This window comes from Sinohyriopsis cumingii, chromosome 7 (assembly GCF_028554795.1).
Source record: "Sinohyriopsis cumingii isolate HCF-2022 chromosome 7, ASM2855479v2, whole genome shotgun sequence".
Lineage (NCBI taxonomy): Eukaryota > Metazoa > Mollusca > Bivalvia > Unionida > Unionidae > Sinohyriopsis > Sinohyriopsis cumingii.
Window position 1 is genome coordinate 37767072 of NC_142967.1, and position 24824 is coordinate 37791895.

The following is a 24824-nucleotide window of genomic DNA, read 5'->3' on the forward strand; positions in this document are numbered from 1 at the left end:
TTGTACTATACCCACATTAAAAGGAAGTTCACTAAGTGATTTCTGCAGTATTTTTGCACAGATGGGGTATTATCATTCTAGCACTTTTGTAAAGATGAATTTTCACATTTTAAGGGGCAGTGTGAACTCAGGGCTCAAGAAATTGTTCATCCTTGGGATGAGTGAGATGCAATAGTTACTCAACCTTTCCACATTATACTCAGCATAAGTACACTTCTCCATTACTCTACTTACATTTTTATTCAAGAATCATGGGTACCTGATACATGTTTGATCCTGAAATGGGTAAAAGGCGTACAAATATTATGTTCCAATACGTGGACCATTATATAAACATATGACATGAGAATAGGTTTATAACTCAAGAAATTGCAGTTTTACAAATAGCCCTTAATTTCTGAGTGGTATTCTTGTTTACAGTGTTGCCTCTTTGTATTCTCAGCATCAATTTACTCTTGATAAAGTTTTCTTTCAATGAGCTGTCACTTATTTTAATAAGTTAGGAGTGGCAGTTAAACAACAAAAATGGCTTTTTGTCTGGTCAGATATTGTTACACCTGCCCCAGATCACCAACATTTTCAATGCCATGCAAAGGCAAAGACACCAGCTGATGTTTATACAAGTATGTAATTACTATTCATAAGAAAAATCTCAGTAACTTGCATTTGATTAAGTGTCTCAACTTCCACCAACTTGGTCAAATCTCCATTCTAGAAAGCTACTCAAGGGTGCCATAAAAGGGAACATGGCTTATTGACCAAAACAATTTAATATTTGTAGGACATGACTCCCAATAAAATTTCAGCCAATCAGCTATTGTTTTAATATTATATGCATTTTATGCATTATAAATAGATTACAACAGCATGTATTATGTGAAAGTTGGTGAGAATGGGATGTGACTCTTAAACCATTTAATTTATTGTAAATTGGCAACATTTCCCATTGAAAGTAACTTGATCCTTAAAAATATATCTACCCTTGCCTTTTCTTTGGCATGACAATATATAAAAGTTCCAGGCTTGAAAATGCCAGTGACCTGGGCAAGTGTAACATTGCCTCACCCAATGAAAAGTCACAAAAATAGTCTGGTATTTGCTGTCTTTTAACATCTCAGTGGTCTAGCTCATTGAAAGGGAAACTTTCCAAGCATCAAAATGACATCTAGATTACTGAAAAGTGTCAATAAAAATGCAAATACCATTAAGATGTGAAACCGCAACATAATATGTTCATAATTTTTACCAATTTTATTATCAAACTTATATTGGGTACCTGTGTAAAAAAAGAAGTCAGCTTTCTTTGTGATGTATTCGAGACTCACTACTAGTCAGCAAATTAAATACAAGTTATTCGTAATAGAAACACGCTATATGTTCTGCAATGCCGAATTTCAATGTTTGTTAAGGATAGAAATTGTATTCAGATCTCCATCTGCTTGGACAATTGTGTAGCAAAGTTTTATTTGGCCCAGTAAATTGTTACCCAATATGGACAGTAATATGGACAAGATTATTAAAGGTTTTTGTGAACCCCGTAACTGTATCAATAAATTAACCATATAGTATGTTTTGACAGATATATGTGTGACATTGCCATGGAATACCAAATACTGCAAGCCTGCCATTGTATTACTTTGCCAAGCGCAGTCAGTTAAATGCTTTTATCATGTAGTGAATCAAAGAAAGTGTCACATCGCTCAGTTGCAAAAGTCATAAAGTAAATGATTGATTATGATGGTTGATCTTGAAGTCAAGCATTGACACAAAGAGATAGAACTTTGCTAACAGTAATTCAATTTTAAGGTTTCGTTATGCTGCTGGCAAATTGCTTATGTGTGATGTTTGCATGCTTGCTTATTTTAATTGGTTCATTAAATTTGGTTGGGATTTGCAAAAATGCATGTTCTGGAGAAAACACTGGTTAGATGTGATGTAGTCAATGCTACAGTGTATTAACATTATTTTTGGCTATTTGAGTATATACATTTTAAATGTTCCTTTGTCTTGCAATTTTTCTATTTTTGCAGACTTGACATTTTCTTTTTTAAATGTTTAGTTATCGATAGGGTGCTGCAGAAGCTGCCTTTAGCCATTCAAGGAAAGCAGCTGAAAATTGAAGTTTACAAAGAGGTTGATGAATCTGAAAAAGTGGTTGAGGATGAAGAGGAGCACAATGACCTACCAAAGACAACAGTCGAAGTTAGAGGCTTTTCTAAAGATACTTCAGCAGATGCTTTAGAAATGTACTTTGAGAACAAGAAGCGGTCAGGTGGAGGTCCGATCAGTAACATAGAATGGAAGGATGAAGTAGCTTTGATCACATTTGAAAGTGAGGCTGGTATGTCAGACCATTTTTAATGAGGGTTTACTGTTTGTTTGCTTGTCTGTATCTATGTTCTATCTGTATGCATTTCACAGAGTAATATCAAATTTTTTTCACAACAGTATGTCATTTTCACTTGGTCAGTTATGTCAAACATTTGAACTCTTCTGTGATTATTAAATATGCTAAAGAGGATTTAGGGCTATACTCCATGTGTGTGAATGCATATTTAGATCTGGAGAAAGAAATGTTTATATTTAATGTTCTTCTTCTAAATTGCTAAAGGGGATGGGGGTTTGCAGTGTAATTCAATCTACTCAGGAAAATAAAATGTTCTCTCTCTCTCTCTTTTTTTTTCTCTCTCTCCCTCTCTCTCCATGCTTTCCGAATATTAACTTCTGATAGACAAATGAAAGCTGAAATGACAAGTTGCTTATTCTGCATATTTGTCGCAGAGTTTCTGTATATCAAAATTGTGATGCATTATTCACACATTTGGTTGAGTTATTGGCATGATTTTTTGAGAAATTAGCATGGATCCCACAATTGTATGACACAGAATAGACCCTGGTCTTGAGTATTTATCTATTTATTTCAAAATCCAATTGTTCCAAATGATAATAAAATGCAGGTGTCAAAGTCTAATCTATAGATTTCTCAAAATCATTACACTTGAATGTTTTCTCCTGGGCTTGGCTGCGCCCCATGTTTAGGTGTCTTTTATCATAACATCATCACCTTACACCACCATTTCAATTGTGTCAGTATATACAAGACATTTAAAGAACATATATAGCTAGAATGATGGAAATGATAGAAACAGTATAAATAATTAACGGGTAATATTACCCACAAATTACTATTTTGGGAGCTAGGTAAACATGAGACTCAACTTATGTCTGTTAAGTAAGTGTTAAGTATTTTTGAGGCTTTCTGTCTATTAACTGATAAAAATATAATGTTTTAAATCATAAGAAAATTGTAAAATAATTTTGCATTGAAAGACAAAGATGTTTTTTATTTAATAAGTCCTAAGAAAAACATAAAATGATTTTGTAGGGAATGAGTCTAAATTATTTTTTTTCAAAGTTAATAAACTATTTTAAAATCGAAAATTGAAAATAGAAAAAGTGAATAATGAATGGACAATAGTAAAAGTGAACAATAACATATTTGAAACAGAAATCTACACATTTTCTAATACAGTAGATGAATATTTTTGTATTATTTATGATAAATAAAATTTCTAATTTTTTCTAAGATCATCAATATCCAGCAGTTTTGTCAAATTTTCAGGAAAGTATCTGGCAAGGATCAAAATCTTTTGGAAACTTGAGATATATATATATATATATATATATATATATATATATATATATATATATATATATATATGTCTTCTCTCACTCTCTCTCTACACACACACACATACACACACATTATTATGAATCTATGGTCTTAAACTAAGTAATAGAAAAGAGTGAACACCAAGAAGTTTTGTAACATTCAATAAATGATTTATTTCCCAAAAATACAAAGTGAAAATTTAAAAGAACTTAACAGTATCAAATTAAATCCAAAATAGTACAAAAAGTTCTGTCACCAGTCCTTAATAGTATAGTTCTTATTAAATTCCAGTTGTGTTAGAAATAAGATCCACCATTGAAAATGTTGATATGCCTGTAGTGGCCTGCAATGTGGTGATTTGACAGCAGTCTTCCAATTATCACAATAATATAATCCAAGATGCCCTTGTTTGAATTCACTATAATTCCCAGTTAATGTCTGTCCAAGAATATATTTTGTGAGCACTTTCTATTAAATTAAATGCTGATCACAACAACACAAATGATCCTGCTGCAAGATCTAATAGTGTGAATGAATAATTTCTAGATAAACAAGCCCTCGTCTTGACCTAGGTCACAATTAGCAATTTCTGAAAATACTATGACTAAATGGAATTTTTCCATTCTAGAACAATGTTACTAAAATTATAATAAAGAACATTGTAAACACAATGTCCTTGACTCAGACCAAGATAATGATCCTGATATTTAACCCACACTCTTATACAAATATTAGCTATGTATTATTTTTTGCAAAAATAAAAACATCAGTGTCGCTAGTCAGGAACACGGTGAACATGATTTTGGACAAGATCAAGGCCAAAGTACAATTATAATTTATGATCATGGAGAAAAACTAACAAATACAAATTAAATATACAAAACAATATGCATATACATGTAGCTATATAATACAGTCATCATGGCTGCAGTGTTTTTCTTTCTTGTATCGCGGCTGTGACCTGTGTTACTTTTGAAAAGTTTAGTGCAAACATTGAAGTTTGGTGATAAAGCAAATTCACTCACAGCCATGCAATGCCAGTTCATGGCAAGGGCCATAGTCCATCCAACTTGCAGGTCACTGACCCACTCAAATCACATGTCAGACAATGTAGCAACACTCAAGACTGCAATGGATCACCATGAGTGCTTGCACACCATATGTAGTCCCCATTATTTTTATGAGCAAAACACATGATGAATTTAAAAGGTTTCCAACAAGTGTTATGTAAACATCAATTCGATAGAATCAGATTATGTACTATTTTAGGATACCAAATAACATATTAATAACACAATAACACCTAATGTCATATTTTTCAAGGAAATTATTCATTTACATGTCAGCACAGTTTGCTTGATTTTCTATATTACTATTTTGTACTTAATACTTTCTCTTAAATGTCATTATTGATATAATTACTTGATATTTTGGTGTATTGAAAATCTGTTTCTAAATACTGTTGTATGTTGATAACTGTCAGTGATTTCTTCCAGAATACCCAAGTTGCTGTGTGAGTGAGGCATTGTAAAGCTGTTGATGTTGACCTTTTCAGTTTCGGTTATTATATGGTGAAACTAAAATTTCTTAATGCAGATTTTTCATAAAGACATCACTTTAAGTTTGAAATATCCTGTATTTAATGTGTGTGTGTGTCTGTAAGAGAGAGAAATTGTGTGCTCACAATGGACTAATCATCAAATGTTTTCCAAATTTTCATGGGTTACTACACAGATATGGCAATGTATCCCGTTGTATCGGAATTTAAGTAATACAGTTCCAGTTTAATAATCACAGAGGACATAGTTTGGACAACCTTGAAAAATCATTAAATTTTCGTGGTTGCTTTGAAAACTCTTTGAATTTTAAAAACAAAGGCTTTATTTTTTAAATTTCCTTGAATTTGTGGAGAAATTTCTTGAATTTATTTTAGAGAATGAAAAATGCATTTACTGTATAAAATATAAGTTTTTAATTTCACAGGTTTTATTATTTACATATTTTCCAAATAAAATAAATAAATAAAGAAAACTGAATAATTTGTGGATCAAAAACATGACATTAAGTAGTTACTAGATGGAGTAGTGTCCTTTTGCTGATGTGTTGCATATGGGTGCAAGGGACAGTTTTATGCACAAATTTAATACAGCATTTACCTTAAAGCTTCTAGTATACAAAATCATAAAAATAAAATAAAATATGCAAGTAAAGGTCAAAAGTTCCATAGTTTTGGATAGCTATCTTAAAACAAAGCATACAAATATTATTTACTTATCCAAAGAAATCATAGCAGTTCATCGCAAGAGAAGTTTATGCACCCTAACCCCAAATTTATACCTGTCCAAAGGTCATTTTTGACAACAGGTGATGCTCACAGTGCAAACACAAGTCCTTTTCTTAGATGATAATTCTGCAAAATATTGTGTGCTAAACAGGTTGATGTATTTCAAAATAGTTGCCATCCAAGATGACTTTGAGATATTCTACTTGCCCTGAAACCACATATTTACTGTTATGGGGGGCTAGCTATTCTTCCTAGCTGACTATTGGTATTCCACTTTCTAATTACTGTAAAGTAAACATGGGAGGTGTACATGCCTCACATCAATTTCAAGAACAACACAAACCTGAAACACTTAATTCATAAATATTCATATCTTTAATTATTAAACAGTAATAGCTGAAAAAGCCTTAAGTTATGAAATTTCATAGGGGCCAATTTACAAAACTATCACCTGCCATCAAAATGTTTTTCTTATATTTCTGAAATTTGCCCAAAACTCCTTGAACTTACCTGATAGAATACAAAATGTATATAATGAATAAAATATATCACATTTTAAATTTTTTAAGTTTTGTTTTTTACATAATTTTGAAATATGTGGAATAAATAAATACAATGGAATCAAGTTGGGTGGATCAAGACATATTATGTCATTGATATTTGTTAGATGGAGTAGTTTCTCTTTTGCTGTAGTGATGCTGTTATGCATTGTTCTTCTACCTTTTTACTTTTGTATATGTTTATGTTGTTGTTGTTGTTTAACACCATTTTTCAGCACTAGATAGGCTATACATGGTGGCCAGTATTAATGGTGGAGGAAGAACCTTTGAAATGCCCAGAAAGAACCACCGACTCTCAAGAAGCTACTGGCAAGCTTTCTCACATACCCACATTGACCAAATCCGAGACTCGAACCCACACAGACAGAGGTGAGATGGCAGTGATCCGTAACGGAGAGCGCTTTAGACCAAAGTACAAAGTAATGTATATATAGAGAAAGTTCAAATTCTCCTTGAGAGCCTTTTCAGTGTCATTGAAAGTTACTTTAATACAAAACTCTCTCTAGAGCGGTATGAAACATGAAGGAAGACAGTAGATGTAGCACAGATTTGGAAATATCAACCATTTTTAGACTCGAACACAGATCCTCAGGACTGCAATACTTTTAAATACCTGGGTTGTATTGAACAGAAAATAAGCAGTTGTAGCAAGGTATAGAAATAATGTAACAAGGTAAGTTTCTGTCCCAGAAAAATATCAACAATTATGCCTTATCCATCCACATATCTATCTGTAGCTGTGGAAAAATCTGCATAATGCAGATAAATCTGAACATTTGGTCAGCCTGTTTTCAGGATGATATTTTAATACTTTTGGAAACAAAATTTCAGTGTCCATTAGTATTTGCAAGAGAATCAAAAATAGAATTTTAAAAATTAATAAATTAAAAATACAATTATATGTCTTTTTTAAGTTAAAAGTTTGTTCAATAAGAAGTGCTACTTAAGTTTGATGATTTCATTATAATCAGTTTGATCACAAAATTAAAAAGAATTTTAAAAAATAAGTAATGAAAATTGCAATTATTTATGTCAGGTTTATTTTTTAACAGTACAAATGAATTGTTATGCTGCTGGAGTCAAACAATGACTTTTATAAGAAAAAATAAATTCAAAGGGAGATAGGGAGCTTGGTAGATTGGTTCTATTCAGATTTTCCAATTCTGGTAGAGTTTATGTTGTGAGAAATATTGCTACTCAAACTAGACGATTTGATTGTAATCAATTTGAATGAAACTTGCAGCAGTTAGTTTGGTTCCTGCATGTATGTGCATGAGAGAAACAGAGAGGAGGGATTGCCAGATAATGCAGCTGCAGCATTGGTTGGAAAAAAATAATTATAACTTAAATATTTAATATTTTGTATTCAGCTTGATTATTGTACAATCATATCTTCAAAACTCACCATGATTTGTCATGCAGAAAGTTAAGGTGAAAACTTATAACTCTGAAAAAAGAAGGAAAGAAAAAAATACAGAAGAAAGAAAAACAAATGATGAAAATGTTCATCATAATACTGAATCACAAAAATATTAACATTGATTTGTAGTCATATATTGTGTGTTTATGAAAGAGAAAAAAAAGTAAAGTACATTGCTCACTACTTCCTTCGTTGTGTAATTTGCATACTAAATTTATTGGTAGACCTGAACATTTATTTTGTCTAGCAGCCTTAGTAGCTTGAAATGGTAGCCAAGAGTGGATTCCAATTAAACTGTACACATACCCATTCATCTCAAGGACAGCTTGGTCCTAATGAAAATGGTGCCACTCTAACATCTAATATGACCACCATTGAGGCTATATTGAAAATCCTGTTACAGCTGTTCATCCAGAATAGATAGCTGTAGTGATATACATTTTTTGTTAAAGGACTTCGTTTGTTACCTAGTTGGTGTGAAATAAAAATGGTGGTAAGTAGACTTTCAGTGTGGCTGTCATGGTGGCCATCTTGAAAATCTTGTTATCACAGCTTGAATCCACCAAATAAGTAGACATTGTCATGGAGTTTTCACTAAAAGACTTCCTATGATATGTGGTTGGTCTGAAATGAAAATGGTGCTGATTGGACAGTCAATATATCTGCCATGACGGTCGTATCTTGAAAATCTTGAGGTCATATATATATAATTATATTTTGTCCTACAAGAAAAATGGTGCTGATCTGAGGTAATCTTGAAAATCTTTTTAAAGCTGTTCCTTTTTTAAATGGATGATGGTATCAAAATCAGGTTGTCTTTTTTTAAAGACATCTTACAATATCTAGTAGGTCCTAAATGAAAATCTAGTGTCAATCTGACAACCAAAAAACCTGCTTAATGCTAGCCAGCTTGAATAGCTAAGTCATTACATGTGAACAAATGGTGCAGGTATCAACATGGAATTTAAACCAAAAGATTTCTTATGGAGATGGTTTTTAATGAAAATGGTACTGATTAATAATCAGACCTTCAGTATTAAAATTTTTGCATCACCTAAGTATATCAATTAAATAAGGCATTGTTTGGCCATTGTTAACAATAGTGTTATCAGCTGCATCAAGAATGTTAAATTCTGCATTAAAGGTTTTGAAATTCAGACAGTATTTTCTACATCAGTTGCTGCATTAAAGTGAGGTTCTTTGGTAATATTACTTTGGATCAAAAGCTTATGGTGTGCTATGCTAGAAGTTCCTGCTTTGTCTGTTTACCTGCTTAATTACACATCATGGTGAATGATGTTTAAGTTTTAGTGTATACAGTTTTAAAAATTGTGTATCATCTGCATCACTGACAGTGATACACTTGTACAGTAGTCTATATGGCTCTAAATGATATTACTGTACCTTTCAATATGACATCCACAGTAGTTATCATGAGAGTCTTTTGTCTAATTGTCCTTAGAAGCATGGGGTTTTCGCTATAATACTTCTTGGAATATGTATGTGGTCCAGTGTTGAAATCCAATAACCTAATCTTAGAATTGTTGTATTGTCGCATGCCCTTTCAAAGTATCAATGTTTCCATCCATCTGTCCATCATAATTTCCTTTCCACTCTATAACTTATGAGCTGTTTGAGATTTAGAGATGTAACTACATCATTACTGGCAGATAGTGTACTACACTGGGGGACTTATCTTTAAGGTCAGAGGTCAGTAGTTTAGGTTTCACTTACATTATGTGTTCTGCTGTTTAAGATAAATGGATGAGGTTAATTGTACACTTACCATATATATTGTCACTAGAAAAGGCATTGTATTGTATGTTTGATTCTCTTATCCATAAGGTCAGGGTCCCAGGTCAATATTTAAAGGTTTCTTTTGTTTCCACTTTGTATCCTAAAAGCTGTGTGAGGTACACTGGGATTAACCATGGTAACTGTATACTTCTCAGTTTGATGACCTCTTATATATCACTGTCAAGGTTTTATCATTAAAGTCAATTATAATTTGTCTTAAACCTTTGTCTTCACTTTTCCTCTAATGCACTTTTAGACTGGGGAATGAAACTTTGTTACTTTTGATGTCTACTTAGTAATTTTAGAGCTCTGACTTAAAGGTTGTATTCAGATTTCTGTATTGTGAACTTTTATAACCTGACCTTGGTAGGCAATGGGACAAAACTTCACTGAATTTGCTTTCAATGCATGGACAAATGGCTGCATTGATATGGGGTTTTCACTTAAACACATTAACAGTACTTGGCTGATGCTTAATGAAAATGATGCTGTTATGACATCCAATATGGCAACTATAGTGGCCATTTAATTTTTTTTACTGCTACTCATCTTGAAGGAAAAGAACCTGTAATATAATTGATCCTGAATGAAAATGGTACAAATCTTGACCACCAACATGTCTTTGTCATAGTGAATAAGAATGAAAACCAGTCCTCCTTGACCCTAGGGTCAAGTCAGTGGCCATTTTTGTATTTCATTGAATATATGAAGACAGTGACTTTTGCATATACAAATGAATTCTGAGATTTTGTATTTATTTGTAATGCAATAAACAAGCTGACTTCACTCTGAAATTGATTTTAAAAATAAGGTCTTAACTCTGGTCTTTATCTGTGATGGCTGACACAAGCGTGATGGTACAAACAAGTATGAATAAGTGTTATGTATATTTAATTTGTATTGTGCGTTAGTTTTTTCTCTATGATTGTATGTTATGTATAATTGTATTTTGGACTTGACCTTGTCCAAATTCAAGTTCATTGTGTACCTGACCTGTAACAATGATTTTGTAAAGAACAGAATATATAGCTAATATTTTATCTATGATTGTTAATTAAATATTCAGATTGTTATCAATGGAGGTAAACATGTTTATTTGGGTCTGTCAGTCTTGGACATTGGCATTCCCCCATGGAAGAACCTGGTTTACCTGATGTTTGCCAAAATCTTTGTTATACTTTGTGCTGAGGTGTGTATGAAAGGATAACAACAGCAAGGAGAAAAATAAGAATTTGAGCATAATGAATAACGCTGGAAAATGATTTGTTGATGCAGGCCACATAAGTGACAGTTGTATTGAAAATAATATTGTGTTCATATGATCTAACATGCATAAACTTATTTACAAAATTACTTTAATGTAGTATGTAATAAACGAATTTGTTGAAATTCAGACCTGAAAGTAAATTAAATTTTGTAACCATCAAACCCAAAACAATCCATTTGGGAGCTGAGACCACCATAATGTACATTAACAGAAAGAACCATGACATTTCTAAAAAATATGTTTTCAAATATATACAAATAACAAAGGATACAAAGACATGAAAAAAATGTGATGCTTGAATAATTTGTGTAGTACACCTTCATCGTACAATGTTACTACTGAGATATTCATCTGAAGCTGCAACAAGTTTTGTTCATGTGAAATAACATGCCTACATTTATTTACAAAATAACTACAACATAGGAAGCTCTATGTCAAGGCGGTTGGTGGGGTGGTGGTGGAAAATGAAAAATCTTTGATCGCAAAATATACAACCCTTATCTCCAAAAATTCTTTTGCAAGTGACACTAAGAATGCTGACCCATATATTCGTACACCTTAAAACTATTCCATTGGCTGAATGAGTCACGTGACCACATTCCTGGGTTTGGTTGGCCCCAGACGGTCTATATTGCTTTGTTTACAGTGCCCAACAAGACCCATTCACCCCTCGTCACAAATATCCTTGTGCTAGCGCAAATAGTTTTTATTAACAGACACTATCTTGTTGACAAGTTTGAATGTTCTAGTAATGAACTTTTGACCCTCATCCTGGTTCTATTTTTATGCCATAGTGTTTATATAATGTTGTTTACTTAACAAATTAATCATTCTTGCTTTACCATCTTCGGCAGAATTATTCTGATCGTTGTGTTCAATATTTGATTTGGGTGGAATTATTTATTAAAAATATTGCTTACAAAGTGCTCATAATAATATTCTTGGACTGGAACATTAATTTGGAATTATAATAAATCCAGACAAGGACATTTTTGGATTATATTATTGTGATACATCAAAAGGTTATTAGCACATCATCACAATTCAGGCCATTGGCACATTACCATGTTTGAGGTGACAGGCACATCAACACACTCAATATTGGAACCTATTTTGAATACCAATGGAATTCAGCTGAAACTATTTCATTTGGACTTGTAAAACTGTTAGAACTATTTGGAATTTAATTCACAATACTAAGTTCCTTTTAAATTTTTATTTTGTATTCTAATGAAATAAATTATTTGTTGAATTTTACAAAACTTGGTTTTGACTCTTTTCTGTTACTTAGTTTAGGACCATAGAATTGTATTAATATATATTTATCAAGCCTAGCTTGTGGATATATCTAAAGGATACCCTGATACCAATTCAGTAACTTGTTTTAATGTTTCCTAAAAAATATTAGTAATTTTTGCAATTGTGGATTTAACCAACTAAGCATGTGGATATATCTTAACAGTAGCAGAGATTAATAATGTTCTTTCAATGATATCTTGAGAACATGTTTACTCAAGCATATAAGAAAACACTTTTGCTATCAAATTTGTTATGTTGGGATATATGTGGACAGTTAAGAGGAATAAATGGATATTTTGTGAATTTTTAAAAGATTCTTTTCAATCAGAAGAGTAACAGTCCCTTTGAGGACCTCTTGTTTTCAAGCACAAATTATGTTTATTGTATTAAGGTTGTCCCCACTGTCAGACAGCAATTAATATTTGGACAAGCTTGACTTTTTTCTCTGACAAATATTAATAACATACAAGATGGAAGAAAATTGACAGATCCTTGAAATAAAATCCTCATGTAATTTTTTAACATAGCAGCTATGCGAAAATGCATGTTTGCTTTTGGTGAGTCACAGGATTTGCCATTTTTGTTTGCATTTCAGCTTAGATGGAAAAGTTGATTTTTCTTGCTACAGTTAAAGCTGAAACTTATTCAGCTTTCCTCAGTGTAAATATTATTTAAAAAAATGCATTCTTCATAATAAATATTTTTTCGTAGCCACCAATGCAGTCTTGAAGAGAAGACACAAGTTGAATGGCAGGGACTTGGATGTCAAACTCTATATACCTCCTAAACCAGTTCCCATGTACCAAGATAAATTACTGATAACTGGACTCAATGAGAAGATCACAAAAGACTGTTTAATCAACTTTTTAGAAGCAAGGAGTAATTCCTCACCGGCTGAGATCCTGTATTCCCAGGATGATGAGCAGAAAGCTTTGGTCACCTTTGAAAGTCCTCCTGGTAAGATTTCTTTTAAAAAACAGTGCATATTTCTCAAAAATAATCAAAGAGAAATTTAGCAAATAAAATTTACATGCATTTAAAGATTATCTGTCATTTGTTGTGTTAATTTATTGTTTTATTATGAGGCAATAAACCAAAATAAACAGTATTCTCCCACTTCACCCATTTTCATCTAAAGGGACAATTCACACATTTGCCTGCCCCTAGTCTGAGCATATATGTAGGACCATCTTCTACGCATAAAAAGGATAAGACATTTATACAATCAGCATTGTCCCCTGAATCTCTCCCTGCCCCCTATGTCCTGATTCATATCTTAGAAACTATAGCCCCACCCTTAAAGTGCATAAATTTACTTACAAGGGAAGATCATATGTGCATTCAGCATAGATTTTTTGGTTGGTCCTTACCCCTCTGGCATCCCACAGTTAAAGCAATAACTTCAAAACATTGAGATCCCCACCAAAGGGAGTTATGGTGGCTCATTGGTTAAGGTACTCAACTTTTGGTCAGATGGCTGAGAGTTTGATTCCCAACATTTCATCAACAACCAAATATCACTGCATTTTTTAATTTTTCTTTGGAGGTCACTGATATCTTTAAGTATCTAAATCTGGACAAATTTCTGGCAAAAAGCATATTGGGTTAGCTTTTATTTTATTAAATGCTAAAAATACAAAAGAAACCATTAAAAATAACTTGTGAGTAATGGCATTGAATGTATGAAATATCATGAAAATAAAACGTGCCTTACATATAACACATAAATGACAAATGTTTCAGGCACTTTAATACGGCAATAATAGCAACTATCAAACACTATTTAAACAAATATATACCTGTTTCAAAATATTCAAGAATTTCAGATGTGGCCAAGTTTCTGCAATGATTCTCTCCAAAGAGATTTCTAAACCTGAACTTCATTTTATTTTATTTTTATAAAGAAAAATTTTCTTATCATAGAAAACATCTTCTTGCTCATAATTAAAAATTTGTAAAGAAATTTGACATTCATGTACATTTATTGTTGTGCATTATAGAGACACTGTCATAGTTTGGTTTGGTCTGGTTCAACAGACTTTTAGTTTGGCTGGCCTAGACACTACAATGCATTATTAGTCAGTTCCCACACAGCTTTTCTCCATTGCAAAACCTCTTCATCCTCAAGTCCTAAAAATTCATTTGGATTTTACCATTTTTTTATTAATGTAATTATAGTATCTAATTACAAACAAAAAGTGTTACTCATTTTATGACTATTTTTTTCAGTTGAAATAACAAATTATTCATGGTAATTATTGTAATCCCTAATGTGCATTATGTTGTTATTTTTTGCTATTTGATCTTTTGAAATGTATGCATTTTGTGTTCTGAAATTTAAGCTTCATTGTTAAACATTGTTTTCTGCAAGGGAAAGAACTCTGCATAACCCCAAACCCAATCCTTATCATAAGTTTATTCAGTTAAGAATATTGTGGCATTGTATATTGACATAATACAAAATTGATACATGAGCTATGCCTGAAAATGTTAATATGTCACTATATCCACACATTTAGAAAGTAAAGAATATGACAGTTTTAAAATGCATGGAATTTATCTGCATTGTATTGGAGGCTGTGCTCTATCAATGGCTGTTTAGGTCATCAACAGAGTGAATTTGATGAGAATGAATATTCTGTCACTTTTATTTTGAATATATCATCAAGTTCAGCCAAAGAGTTCCATTCTTATTTTTAAGGCAGCCACTTATTAATGATGTCAGCAATGGTCAGTCAGGAGGGTGTCAAGCTTCTGTTATTTTTAAAACAGATATTTCACAAGAAAAATTAACTTTTCAATGAAAATTTGTCTTGTTGTTACAAAACCAAACTTGACAAAACTAGCAACTTACATTCAAACCTGTAGCTAGTGGCCACTCATTGGAAAAGGCAAAACTGGCCACTGCACTCAGGTTACCCCTGTATGTGGGTTCACCTTTTAAAATTGATTTTGTAACAAATACCATGTACCAAATATTATTACTGTTATTATTAAGAAGATTGTTTCATGTGAACAGTACAATAAAATTTAAGTATGTGTATATATTGTTCTTTCCCAAATTTATGTTCCATACAAGATTACTGTATTCTGCTCACTTTAATTTATCCTATAAATTAAATCATCAGCAAGTTAAAAATGTACACAGATCTTAGTTTTTGACATTATAAAAACAGTATCTGGATTAGTCAGTTGCTCACCTTGACAAGATCAAAAGACAGCTTATGTGAGAAGCCTGTGATGAATACCTGAATAGGAAATAAGAAGAAGCTGTGTATGGATAGTCATTGTGACCCAAGAGCCAAATCTACACCTGCCTTTACAGACAAGTTTTATATACTGAATTACCCCTCACCCTAATGAGTCAAACTTTTATATTCCGGGACAGCTTTAATTCAGGGGCAAATAGATGAAATATCTAACTATAACTGTCACACTGGCACACAAGATGGCTTCCATTTTTGCTGCAATAACATGACTACTTTTACCACCATCCAGCATTTGACTTGTCCCTTCCCTCTACTCTAATGATAAAAATTTGACATATTGACACATTTGAGTTACACTTTCAATGTGACCAAGTTACAAGGACAGGCAAGAAAAGAAATGTTTGCACATTGGTTCACATGATAATCCTAGAAAACAATGTCTTCTTCATGAAGTGAAAATTCAGTTTGCATCGACTTTACTACATCACAAATTTTCTGTTTTTATAAAATGCATCTTTCTTTGTAATAAAATGAGTTTATTATATGCAAAAGTGAGTGGGAATGTGCATTGTGACTTTTGATCAATGAAAATGACATTCATTAATATAGAGTATGTGGTTTATAAATGTGTTGCAATCATTGCCATTTCAGAATTCATCTACTAAAAAACCGTAGAGATAAAAAAAATACTGCTTTTTATTCAGAAAATATATATGAAAGTAAATTGTTATTATTGTGCTTTTCTATTTTCCTAGGTATTAATTTTCTATTTTGCATCTTTAGTATGATTGCTAATAATTAAAATAAACCATCTAAAAACTTCAGAAATAGATTGAAGTTGAATGAACCAGCATTGTTGTAATAATCAAAATAAATACACTGAAAATATTCACAGTGACCCTATAATTATGTTAAACAGTTCACAATAAACAGGAAATGATATGAGATTTAGATTCTTTGAAGCAGAAACTTCTTCCACTGCCAGTTTGGAGTAGATAGATGAGTTTTACCAGGGATACCTGTTAAAAATTATTACAAATGTGAAGCCACATATTAATGTCAATTAGTACAATTAGTGATAGATTTTATGGCCTTGGCAAATGTGATTTAGCAATTTCAGGTGATATACAAAAGCATTATTGATGGATATGGTGTTTTCGTTGTATGCGTAATACATTATAGCAAAAGAAAAACCAACAGCAATGAATAAGAAGAAAATCACTTACATGACAGAACAACTAAACCAACATGCAAAAAGTAGAGGCTATTAGATGGCACAGTATGCAGCTTTAAAAGAGCATTCTGTATTGTCTGCTGTACAAGGATTGACAGGAAAATTCCACATGATGTAATGGATGCCCTCTATAAGATAATTATGTTTCTGTGACGTCTTTCTAATTCAGGTAATGATATTACATATGTGAAAGATAAAAAGGACCCCCAAAAGCTCAAGATCATGAGGTATGTTTACGAAACATGTCTTCTTTCAACTAGATGAAAATTTCACGATAACATATTTCTTCTTCACATAATTTAACTAATCATAATACCTTAGGATTTTACAACTAGTGTCTCTCAAATCCATGCCTCCAAATAGGTGGGAGTCGGATAAGAGTGATCTCTCCTTGGACATAGTATTGGTGCCATATCCCATCTATAATTTAGTTACCATTTGCACTGAAGCACACTCTTTTAGAGACCTTGCAAAAATCCTGTATCAAGTGCCATTTGGGTTGGAAGGGTTTCTCACTTAAGGGAAGAATACTCCATCTATATTTTTATTTGTCACTGTTCTGTTGGAGACAAAGTATTTTCACTTTTTTAGAATAACAGCTTTGTCATAAGAGATATGTGCTGGCACCCTCTTGTTATAACTGTCCTGGGTTGCTTCACATTCAATAATGCATACTTGACCTATTAAATTTTTCCATTGATTGATTTATAATATAGACCAGAGATCATGCAGATAATTTGTGTAGACATTCGTTTACTAGCTTCTACTTCATGACATGTTTTATGCAATGATTTTGGGTCACTGACACTTATTTCAGACTTAAGGATCTTTAATGTAATTTCTATAGACATTTTCACTGTGCACTAGCATCCTCTTAATGGTAAGTTTAGGTTATGCTTGACTAATACACCTGTATGTACCATTGATAAGTTATCTTTATTTGCATATATCAACATAATGGGCAGGACAAAGTGCACTCAGTGCAAGTGTTTGAAACTGGTGGAGGACACTTACATGACATAACTGGAATATGAGATGTTTTTAGGACATTTGTTTGAAAATTATAGACATTGAACAGAAAATCAATGGGCAGAAAACTTGGCCAGACAAATGTTTTAAAGGGAAGGCAAATAAGTGTGCCTTTAAAAAGAATGATGTCATCAGCATAGCTGCTGATGTTATCTCAATTATCAATTTTCTTACGTTGAAGATGTTAAAAGCAGACAGCTGTCCCATGTCCAGTGAAAAATAAAAATTGGTAAGCCATCCCAATCATGGTGCCACATGCAGCTTCAGCTCCATCTTTATGTTCTCAACAGGAGCAAAAGCTGTTTTCAGCAGGTCATTAGATACAGCAGCCTGCTACAATTCCTATGAAGTTTGAGGCAGAGCGATAGCAGTCAACACCAGTTCAGACAAGGCCTCACCTGATGCAGGTATGGATCTGTTATAGGAATCCAATATCCCATACTCCTTCCAAATATCATAGACCCTATGCAGAAAAGATGGAAATGATGGCCCTGTTTTGTCAAGATTGGACTCTGCCATCATATATGGATAATTCACAGTCTATACCAGATACATTTAAGCCTACATTAGATCCCTGTGTAACTACAAGGTTCCAGTATCACATATCCTGTCCTGGCAGCAGAACACTGGCATTAAAAAGGGACAGGAAACCATTTACAGAGAGTGCCTTGGCCGGTCTGGTGCCATGGTGCTTAGTTTCTGTTACAGGCATGGGGTAGTCTGTAGCCATGAAGTGGTCCATACCCATTACAGTTCCAAGTAGGCCTGATACCCTCATGGATCCAGTGTAGCATTGTCATCATTGACCAATGGCTACAGGATGGTCTGTCATGACTTCATACTACTATACAAGCTATGGTGACATGACATCACTGGATGCCTAAAACCTTGCCCAGACCAGACACAATACAGTCAACATTTGTCTTGATGATATCACAAACTGGATGGACTGTGATATGGTTTGCAGTCAGGCTTGGCAAGTTTCACAAGCACTGCCTCAGATATTGCAGGAGTTGTCTTCATCAGCCCACTTGTCGTTATTCACTGAATTGCATTTACAGTCTGTTATGAATACTTGATCTGACAGTGGTGAGAGAAGACTCAACCTTCTGTGCATTGGTTGAATAAGTCTTTCATTTGCTACCATCTGAATTCTTCCACACAGGTTCAGAGATGCTGCCAGGGCATTTGAGTGTCCAATCATGCAAAAATTATGAATTTGTAATCACTTCAAAAGCATTTATGCATAAGAACACCCACAAATCATATATTAAGTTGTGCATATGCAAATGCACTTAATACGGTATAAACATTTTATTAACTGTTAAGATAAACTGAATAAATAAGAATGTAAATTTTTTTAAAAAGTAAAGACACTTATTGGATCAAACTACCTCTTTCTGTTTCAAAGTATGTTGATGTAGGTTAATGCAAAAGGATGCTTAGAAATCACACCAATTATTTAAACCAGAAAAATGTATGTACTGGAGGGGTTCTGCAATTGACGCTCTTTATCCTCACATCTGTGCATGCATGAACTTTGGTCCATTTCTGGAAAGTGCAATTTTATTCAAGCATGTTTGGACAGAACATTACTGATTCTTTTCAACTTCAAGTAATTGCTGGCATGAATATGCATAATAAATGGCAGAATGAAGCAGGTGAAGGATGAGGACGGGTTTCTTGCCAATTTACACAGGAGGAAAATCCAAAAATTATGCTTGACCAGATGAACCATAAAAAAGCATAATTGTATGCAAAGTTTCAGAAATGATGGCTGTTACAGTACAATTTGTTACAACAAAACACCAAGACAGAAGGTAAGCTGTGTAATATATGCAAACAATTATAGAAAAAATAACACTTTTATATCTGAAATCTTTGTTCGAATTTTAGGACATCAACTCTTACATGACACTTTGAGTTACTAGATCACATGCATTTTGGAGCAGAGATGCCCATGCGACAATATGTGTGAATTGGAAATTCTCCAAATAGCTATAAAGAACAGTTTTCCAACTTGATGAAGCTGGCTTGAATAGCTCTGCATGTACCCCTTCAGATGGCACACTGCAAGAGGGCCTCAGCACCAAACAGTATTCATATACAGATAATGAACAGATTAAGCTCAGAAAGAGTTAATAGATTAATTTTTATATAGTTAGAGCGGAAATCTTAAGGATTTTGATTTCGTTAGTGATAAAACTCAGTGAAACAGGAAGAAAAAAGAGACATATTGAAGTGTTTGGTAAATAATAAACCATGGCAATTTATACTCTTCCCCCCATTTTCTCTGCTCCACAAATTGTTTTGGTGCCAAGTGGGGGAGGGGGGCAGATCCCTCTTTCAGATACAATCCTGGTATCATCTCGGTAGACTTAAGCAATTTGTCCAGAACTGAGCTAAGAAACAGAAATGAATTTACATAGGGCATGCCGAACAGGGAAATATTCCTTAAGGCCTTGTATGCATTCCAAAACAGTTCTCAAGGACCAGTGACTACAAAAAACAGAGGGAGATTTTGTTCATCCCATTTCTCTCTGCACTAGCTTCCTTTGTGAAAATCTTTATCCCAATAATCCATGATCCTGCAAGTCATGTTGGAGAAGCTCCAGATAACATTCAGCAACCCTACACATTGTCCAGGCCCCTGCTGCTACATAAAGGTCCAATCAGGGCCAACATTCTGCTACAAGAAATAGACACTTTTCTCACAAAAATGGAGGTAAAGATTGATTGAAATGTACAGTTGCTGGGTTCTATTACAGTTTGTTCCTAATGCCAAAAGCCATTGGGGTACTTTGGACAGTCATATATTTGAGTTCTTACATCTGTTTCATACAGGCACCATGCTTCAGATAGGAGACTCAGTGACTTGTGCTAAATGCATTCAAGAGTGAGACTTTGCAATCAGTCTAGATCTTCAAGATGTATGGTTCCATGTTCCAATACACAAGTCTGGGTCTTCACAAGAATTGTGGACAGGTAGTGCCTCACTTCAGGACCATTTCTATGTCTGAGACATCCAGCTAATTAGATGACATACTACAAAAACACCATCTAAGATAAATTTCTAGTCAAGACATGAATTCGTTATTTCACTTCCACATTGCCTCGGATTCCTTGTAAACACTGAAAAATCCAGTATCAGCCCATCAAATCATTTCACCCACTTGGGGATGGGGTTCAGAATGCATATATGAACATGGTCTATCACCCACAGGAATGTAAAGAAAATCTCGATGGTGTCTTCAATTCATTCAAAGAATCACATCTCAGCCAGAGAATTCCTTCATGTACTAGGTCTCCTCAATGCAGCAGCATAGTCCTGGGTCACCTATTTATGAGCCCATTGCAAATGATCATGTTGTCCCTGTAATGACTGAAGCTTTGCACACTGGAACAAATTGTCATAGTGTCTGAATATTTGAGGTCACATTACAGAAAATGTGAGATCCTCACTTGGCTTACAGTGGGTGTTCTCTTACAGGTCCAGCCTCTATGGATCATGATTGATATGGATGCCAGCACAGCGGGGATGCTAACCACCTGCCATTTTTGGGAGAAACAAGCAGGTTGTGGCCTCCTCAAGACTGACATTTGCATACCAATCTCCTAGATATGAAGGCCATAGTGAAAGTGTGGCATTGGTGATAGGACACACTACCTGGGAAGGGCTTATTCATTCTATCCAACAACTGCACTGCAGTGAATTATTTCAGAAGGCATGGGGTGAGGGGACCAAATCTCCAGGCCTGTGTCTTCTGGTTTTGGATTTTCACAGGTGGTGTCATCACTGACAAATCCACATTCAAGTTAATAACATCCTGTGTAGGCTTTTTATATTGGCAGACTTGTTCCATTGGAATCAGCTAAAATCCAAATTAAATGGTCAATTTGCCCTTAGTATTCTGTCATATAATAATCTATATCCTGAAGCTGGCCACTTGTGGATCTACTTGTGACAAGGTGGAATGCAAAAACAACCTTTGTCTCTCCAGTCCCTATCTGAAAGCCTGGGCAGTCTATGCTCTTTCCATTGAATGGAATGGTATGGACACATGTACTTACTTCCCATACCTCTGATTCCAAAGATCCTACAAAAGACAAGGAGATCAGAGTATCACCTTGTCCTGATTGCTCAAGTAGGAAATATCATGGATAAATGACTTATTAAACATGGCAGCAGAAATCTTGAGGAATATCAGTGTCTTTCCTCACCTGGGTTTTGACATTGCTGAATAAGGTTGAATAAGGCACTATATAAATCAAGAGTATTATTGGTTCATTTTGACTCTGTTATAAAATCTGCTTCAAAGTACATTAGGCAGAATCAGTCAGATACTTGCCCTGTTGGTTGATCCAAACTATGGAAATTTCTTCATGATGGTTTGGTTTCATTCATGATGGCTACTGCTTTCACTGAAAAGAACAGGGTTCCATCCATGATGAGACCTCCTTTATCTTTGTACCTTTCTTCTCAGGGTCACCTATTTATCTCACATATTTATATTTTGAAAGAGGGAAAGGATGATAGCTAAGGCTCCATTGCCCTGCATGAGATGGTAACCCTTATTCACTTTGCACAGAGATAACTAACCTAAGATCAGATGCAATTATTGTGCATTTTGCTGCAAGTTTATTTAGTTGCCAAAAACTTGGCTTAAGCACATGGAATAGAGAGGGCAGAGTCAATTTGCAGTAAGTTCTCTCCAAAATCTTTTGTCTCACTGTTCCAGTGAACTGGAAGGTATCCTTTTACATTGCTGCTCTAGGTTCCACGAAATCAAACTGAGCCTTAGAGGATGTAATTATCTCCATCTCTTTCCTGTATGCCCAAGGTATTATCATTGATTGATGTATTTGAATAAGGAGCTGATTTTTGGAGTGAACTATAATAATTAATAATAATCAATAATAATTACCAATCATAATATGAGTATAGCCCCCCCCAACTTCCCCACATTTACATCCTACTGACAGATCATGCATTCTACTCCAGTAGTAACTGAAGTATGAACTGGGTTTTGTGTTAATCCCTATATCCAAGGGGAAGTTGCTCTTGTCTAACTCCCACCAATGTGGACAGACAACTTTCAGCTTTCTTAAAGCTATTAGTTATTAGGTTATTAAGAGCTGGATTTGCAAGACAGTTGTTGTTCTGTTTTAAGGTATTATGATCAGGTATGTATTATTGAAGAAATATATTTTACTCCACAAAATGGTTTCTGCTTTTCATTAATATAGACTTAAAGAAACTCAAAGAAGCATGCCAAAAGAGAAAACTGGAAGGAGCTATTTTGGAAGTTTCACAAGTACCAATATCAAGATGTGTCCTTGTAACTAATCTTGCTCCCAAGACTTCTGAAGACACTGTGCTCATGTATTTTGAAAATACTAGACGTAGTGGTGGAGGTCCTGTGGAAAAGGTGGAAATGAATGAGGAGGAAGGAGCATGTCTCATTTACTTTGAGGATCTCAGTGGTGTGTCTACTTTTTGTTCTGCTTTTCCATGAATTTACTTGTTACAAATAAGAATCATTATAAATCCGTAGAATGTTTTGTAATATATATATATATATATATATATATATATATATATATATATATATATATATATATATATATGCACTCACACACAGACAACCATGCTGTTTGATCTTTTGAAGTTTTCATGTATTTTATTTTAAAAAGATAAATTTTATGGAGCCAATACCATGAATTAACTCATTATCCCCTAACATTAAATTAGGTCATCAGACTTTATCAACCAAGTCTATGATGTACTGCAATAAAGTGGTACAATTAACCTTCTATGTGGACTGGGTGCCGCTACTGAATGGTTGTGTCAGCATGCATGTCTATCCCACACAGCAAGTAAATGGTAAATCCTGCACATCGATATCATTAGTTTATTTTCGACCATATCATTATTATACTTACAATTCAGTCAATAAATGTATCTACATAATAATATAAATTTCATAGCAGAATGATAAAGATGTGATTTTAAGTTTTGGTGTTTGCAATATTTGACCTTGTGTAATAAAGAATCCATTAATTCATATATAATTCCATGAAATTCATTGAAAATGACCGTAAAATAAAATATAACATTTAATAATAGTAAGAAGAAGAAGAATGACTTTGAGAAAGTTACTAAAGTTAGTTATAGGACCTAACCTGCCTTAAAGAATCCTGTTATGCATGATATATACAGTATCTAGATTACAATGTAATGAATTACAGACTTTCAATCCCATAACATGTGCATATGCATCAGTGAGTGCATATACATATATACAGTATCATATTACAGTCAAACATGTTTACAGCAACCACCCATGGGGAAAAGGCAAATGTGGCCTTTTTAGACAGGTGATCTCTGATGGCATCTTCAGCTTGCAGACTTGGTTCATTACAAATGCATGTACTATGCACTGAGCAGCATTAGCAATATTATTAGTTGTAGTATCATTATTATTATTTATCATGTATTATTATTAGCAGTAGTAGCATGCTATCAAAATACATGTATTTATTGTGGGTGTTTAGCAAAAAGAAATTAAGAAAATAAAAAGTTTCACACAAGATTATTGTATCCTCGCTCTACTTACTTATGTACACTATCACTGATTCTCCTATTATTTTCAAATGTGTTGAAATTTTGATCAATTTTTAGCAGTTACTTTAATTTGCACCAGATTTTACCCATGATTAGGCAACGCAGGACTGACTATTTGTTGAACCAACTAGTCTAATGAGGCATGAAAACAGGTGTTCACATTTTGCATAATTGATTGATTAAACAGTTGCTCAAACTCACTGAGACCAAACAACAGTTGGCTTTTGTGAGAGACCTTTAATGATTAGGGAATGAAAAGAAGCTTATGGCAACTATTGATTCACATAATATACCATTATATTTACTATGCCTTGCTCATCAAACAAAGAAGTTTAATTTGCATACTTGGAGTGATCACTGCTGGCTCACTCCAATGACCCCAGAATGCAGGGTAAAACTAATGCCTGGTTAAGAAACATATGACTAC

At 33.7% G+C, this 24824-nt stretch overlaps 1 protein-coding gene across 1 annotated transcript in view; it reads left to right on the top strand.

The window, feature by feature from the left end:
- Positions 1–24824, top strand: part of LOC149795044 (protein mono-ADP-ribosyltransferase PARP14-like) — a 155550-nt gene that overhangs the window by 6043 nt on the left and 124683 nt on the right. Inside the window, exons 3-5 of the mRNA XM_089964724.1 lie at positions 2060–2341; positions 13012–13257; positions 23020–23256. Coding sequence (XP_089820850.1) covers positions 2060–2341; positions 13012–13257; positions 23020–23256 — 765 coding nt within the window. The remainder of the gene's footprint in view (positions 1–2059; positions 2342–13011; positions 13258–23019; positions 23257–24824) is intronic.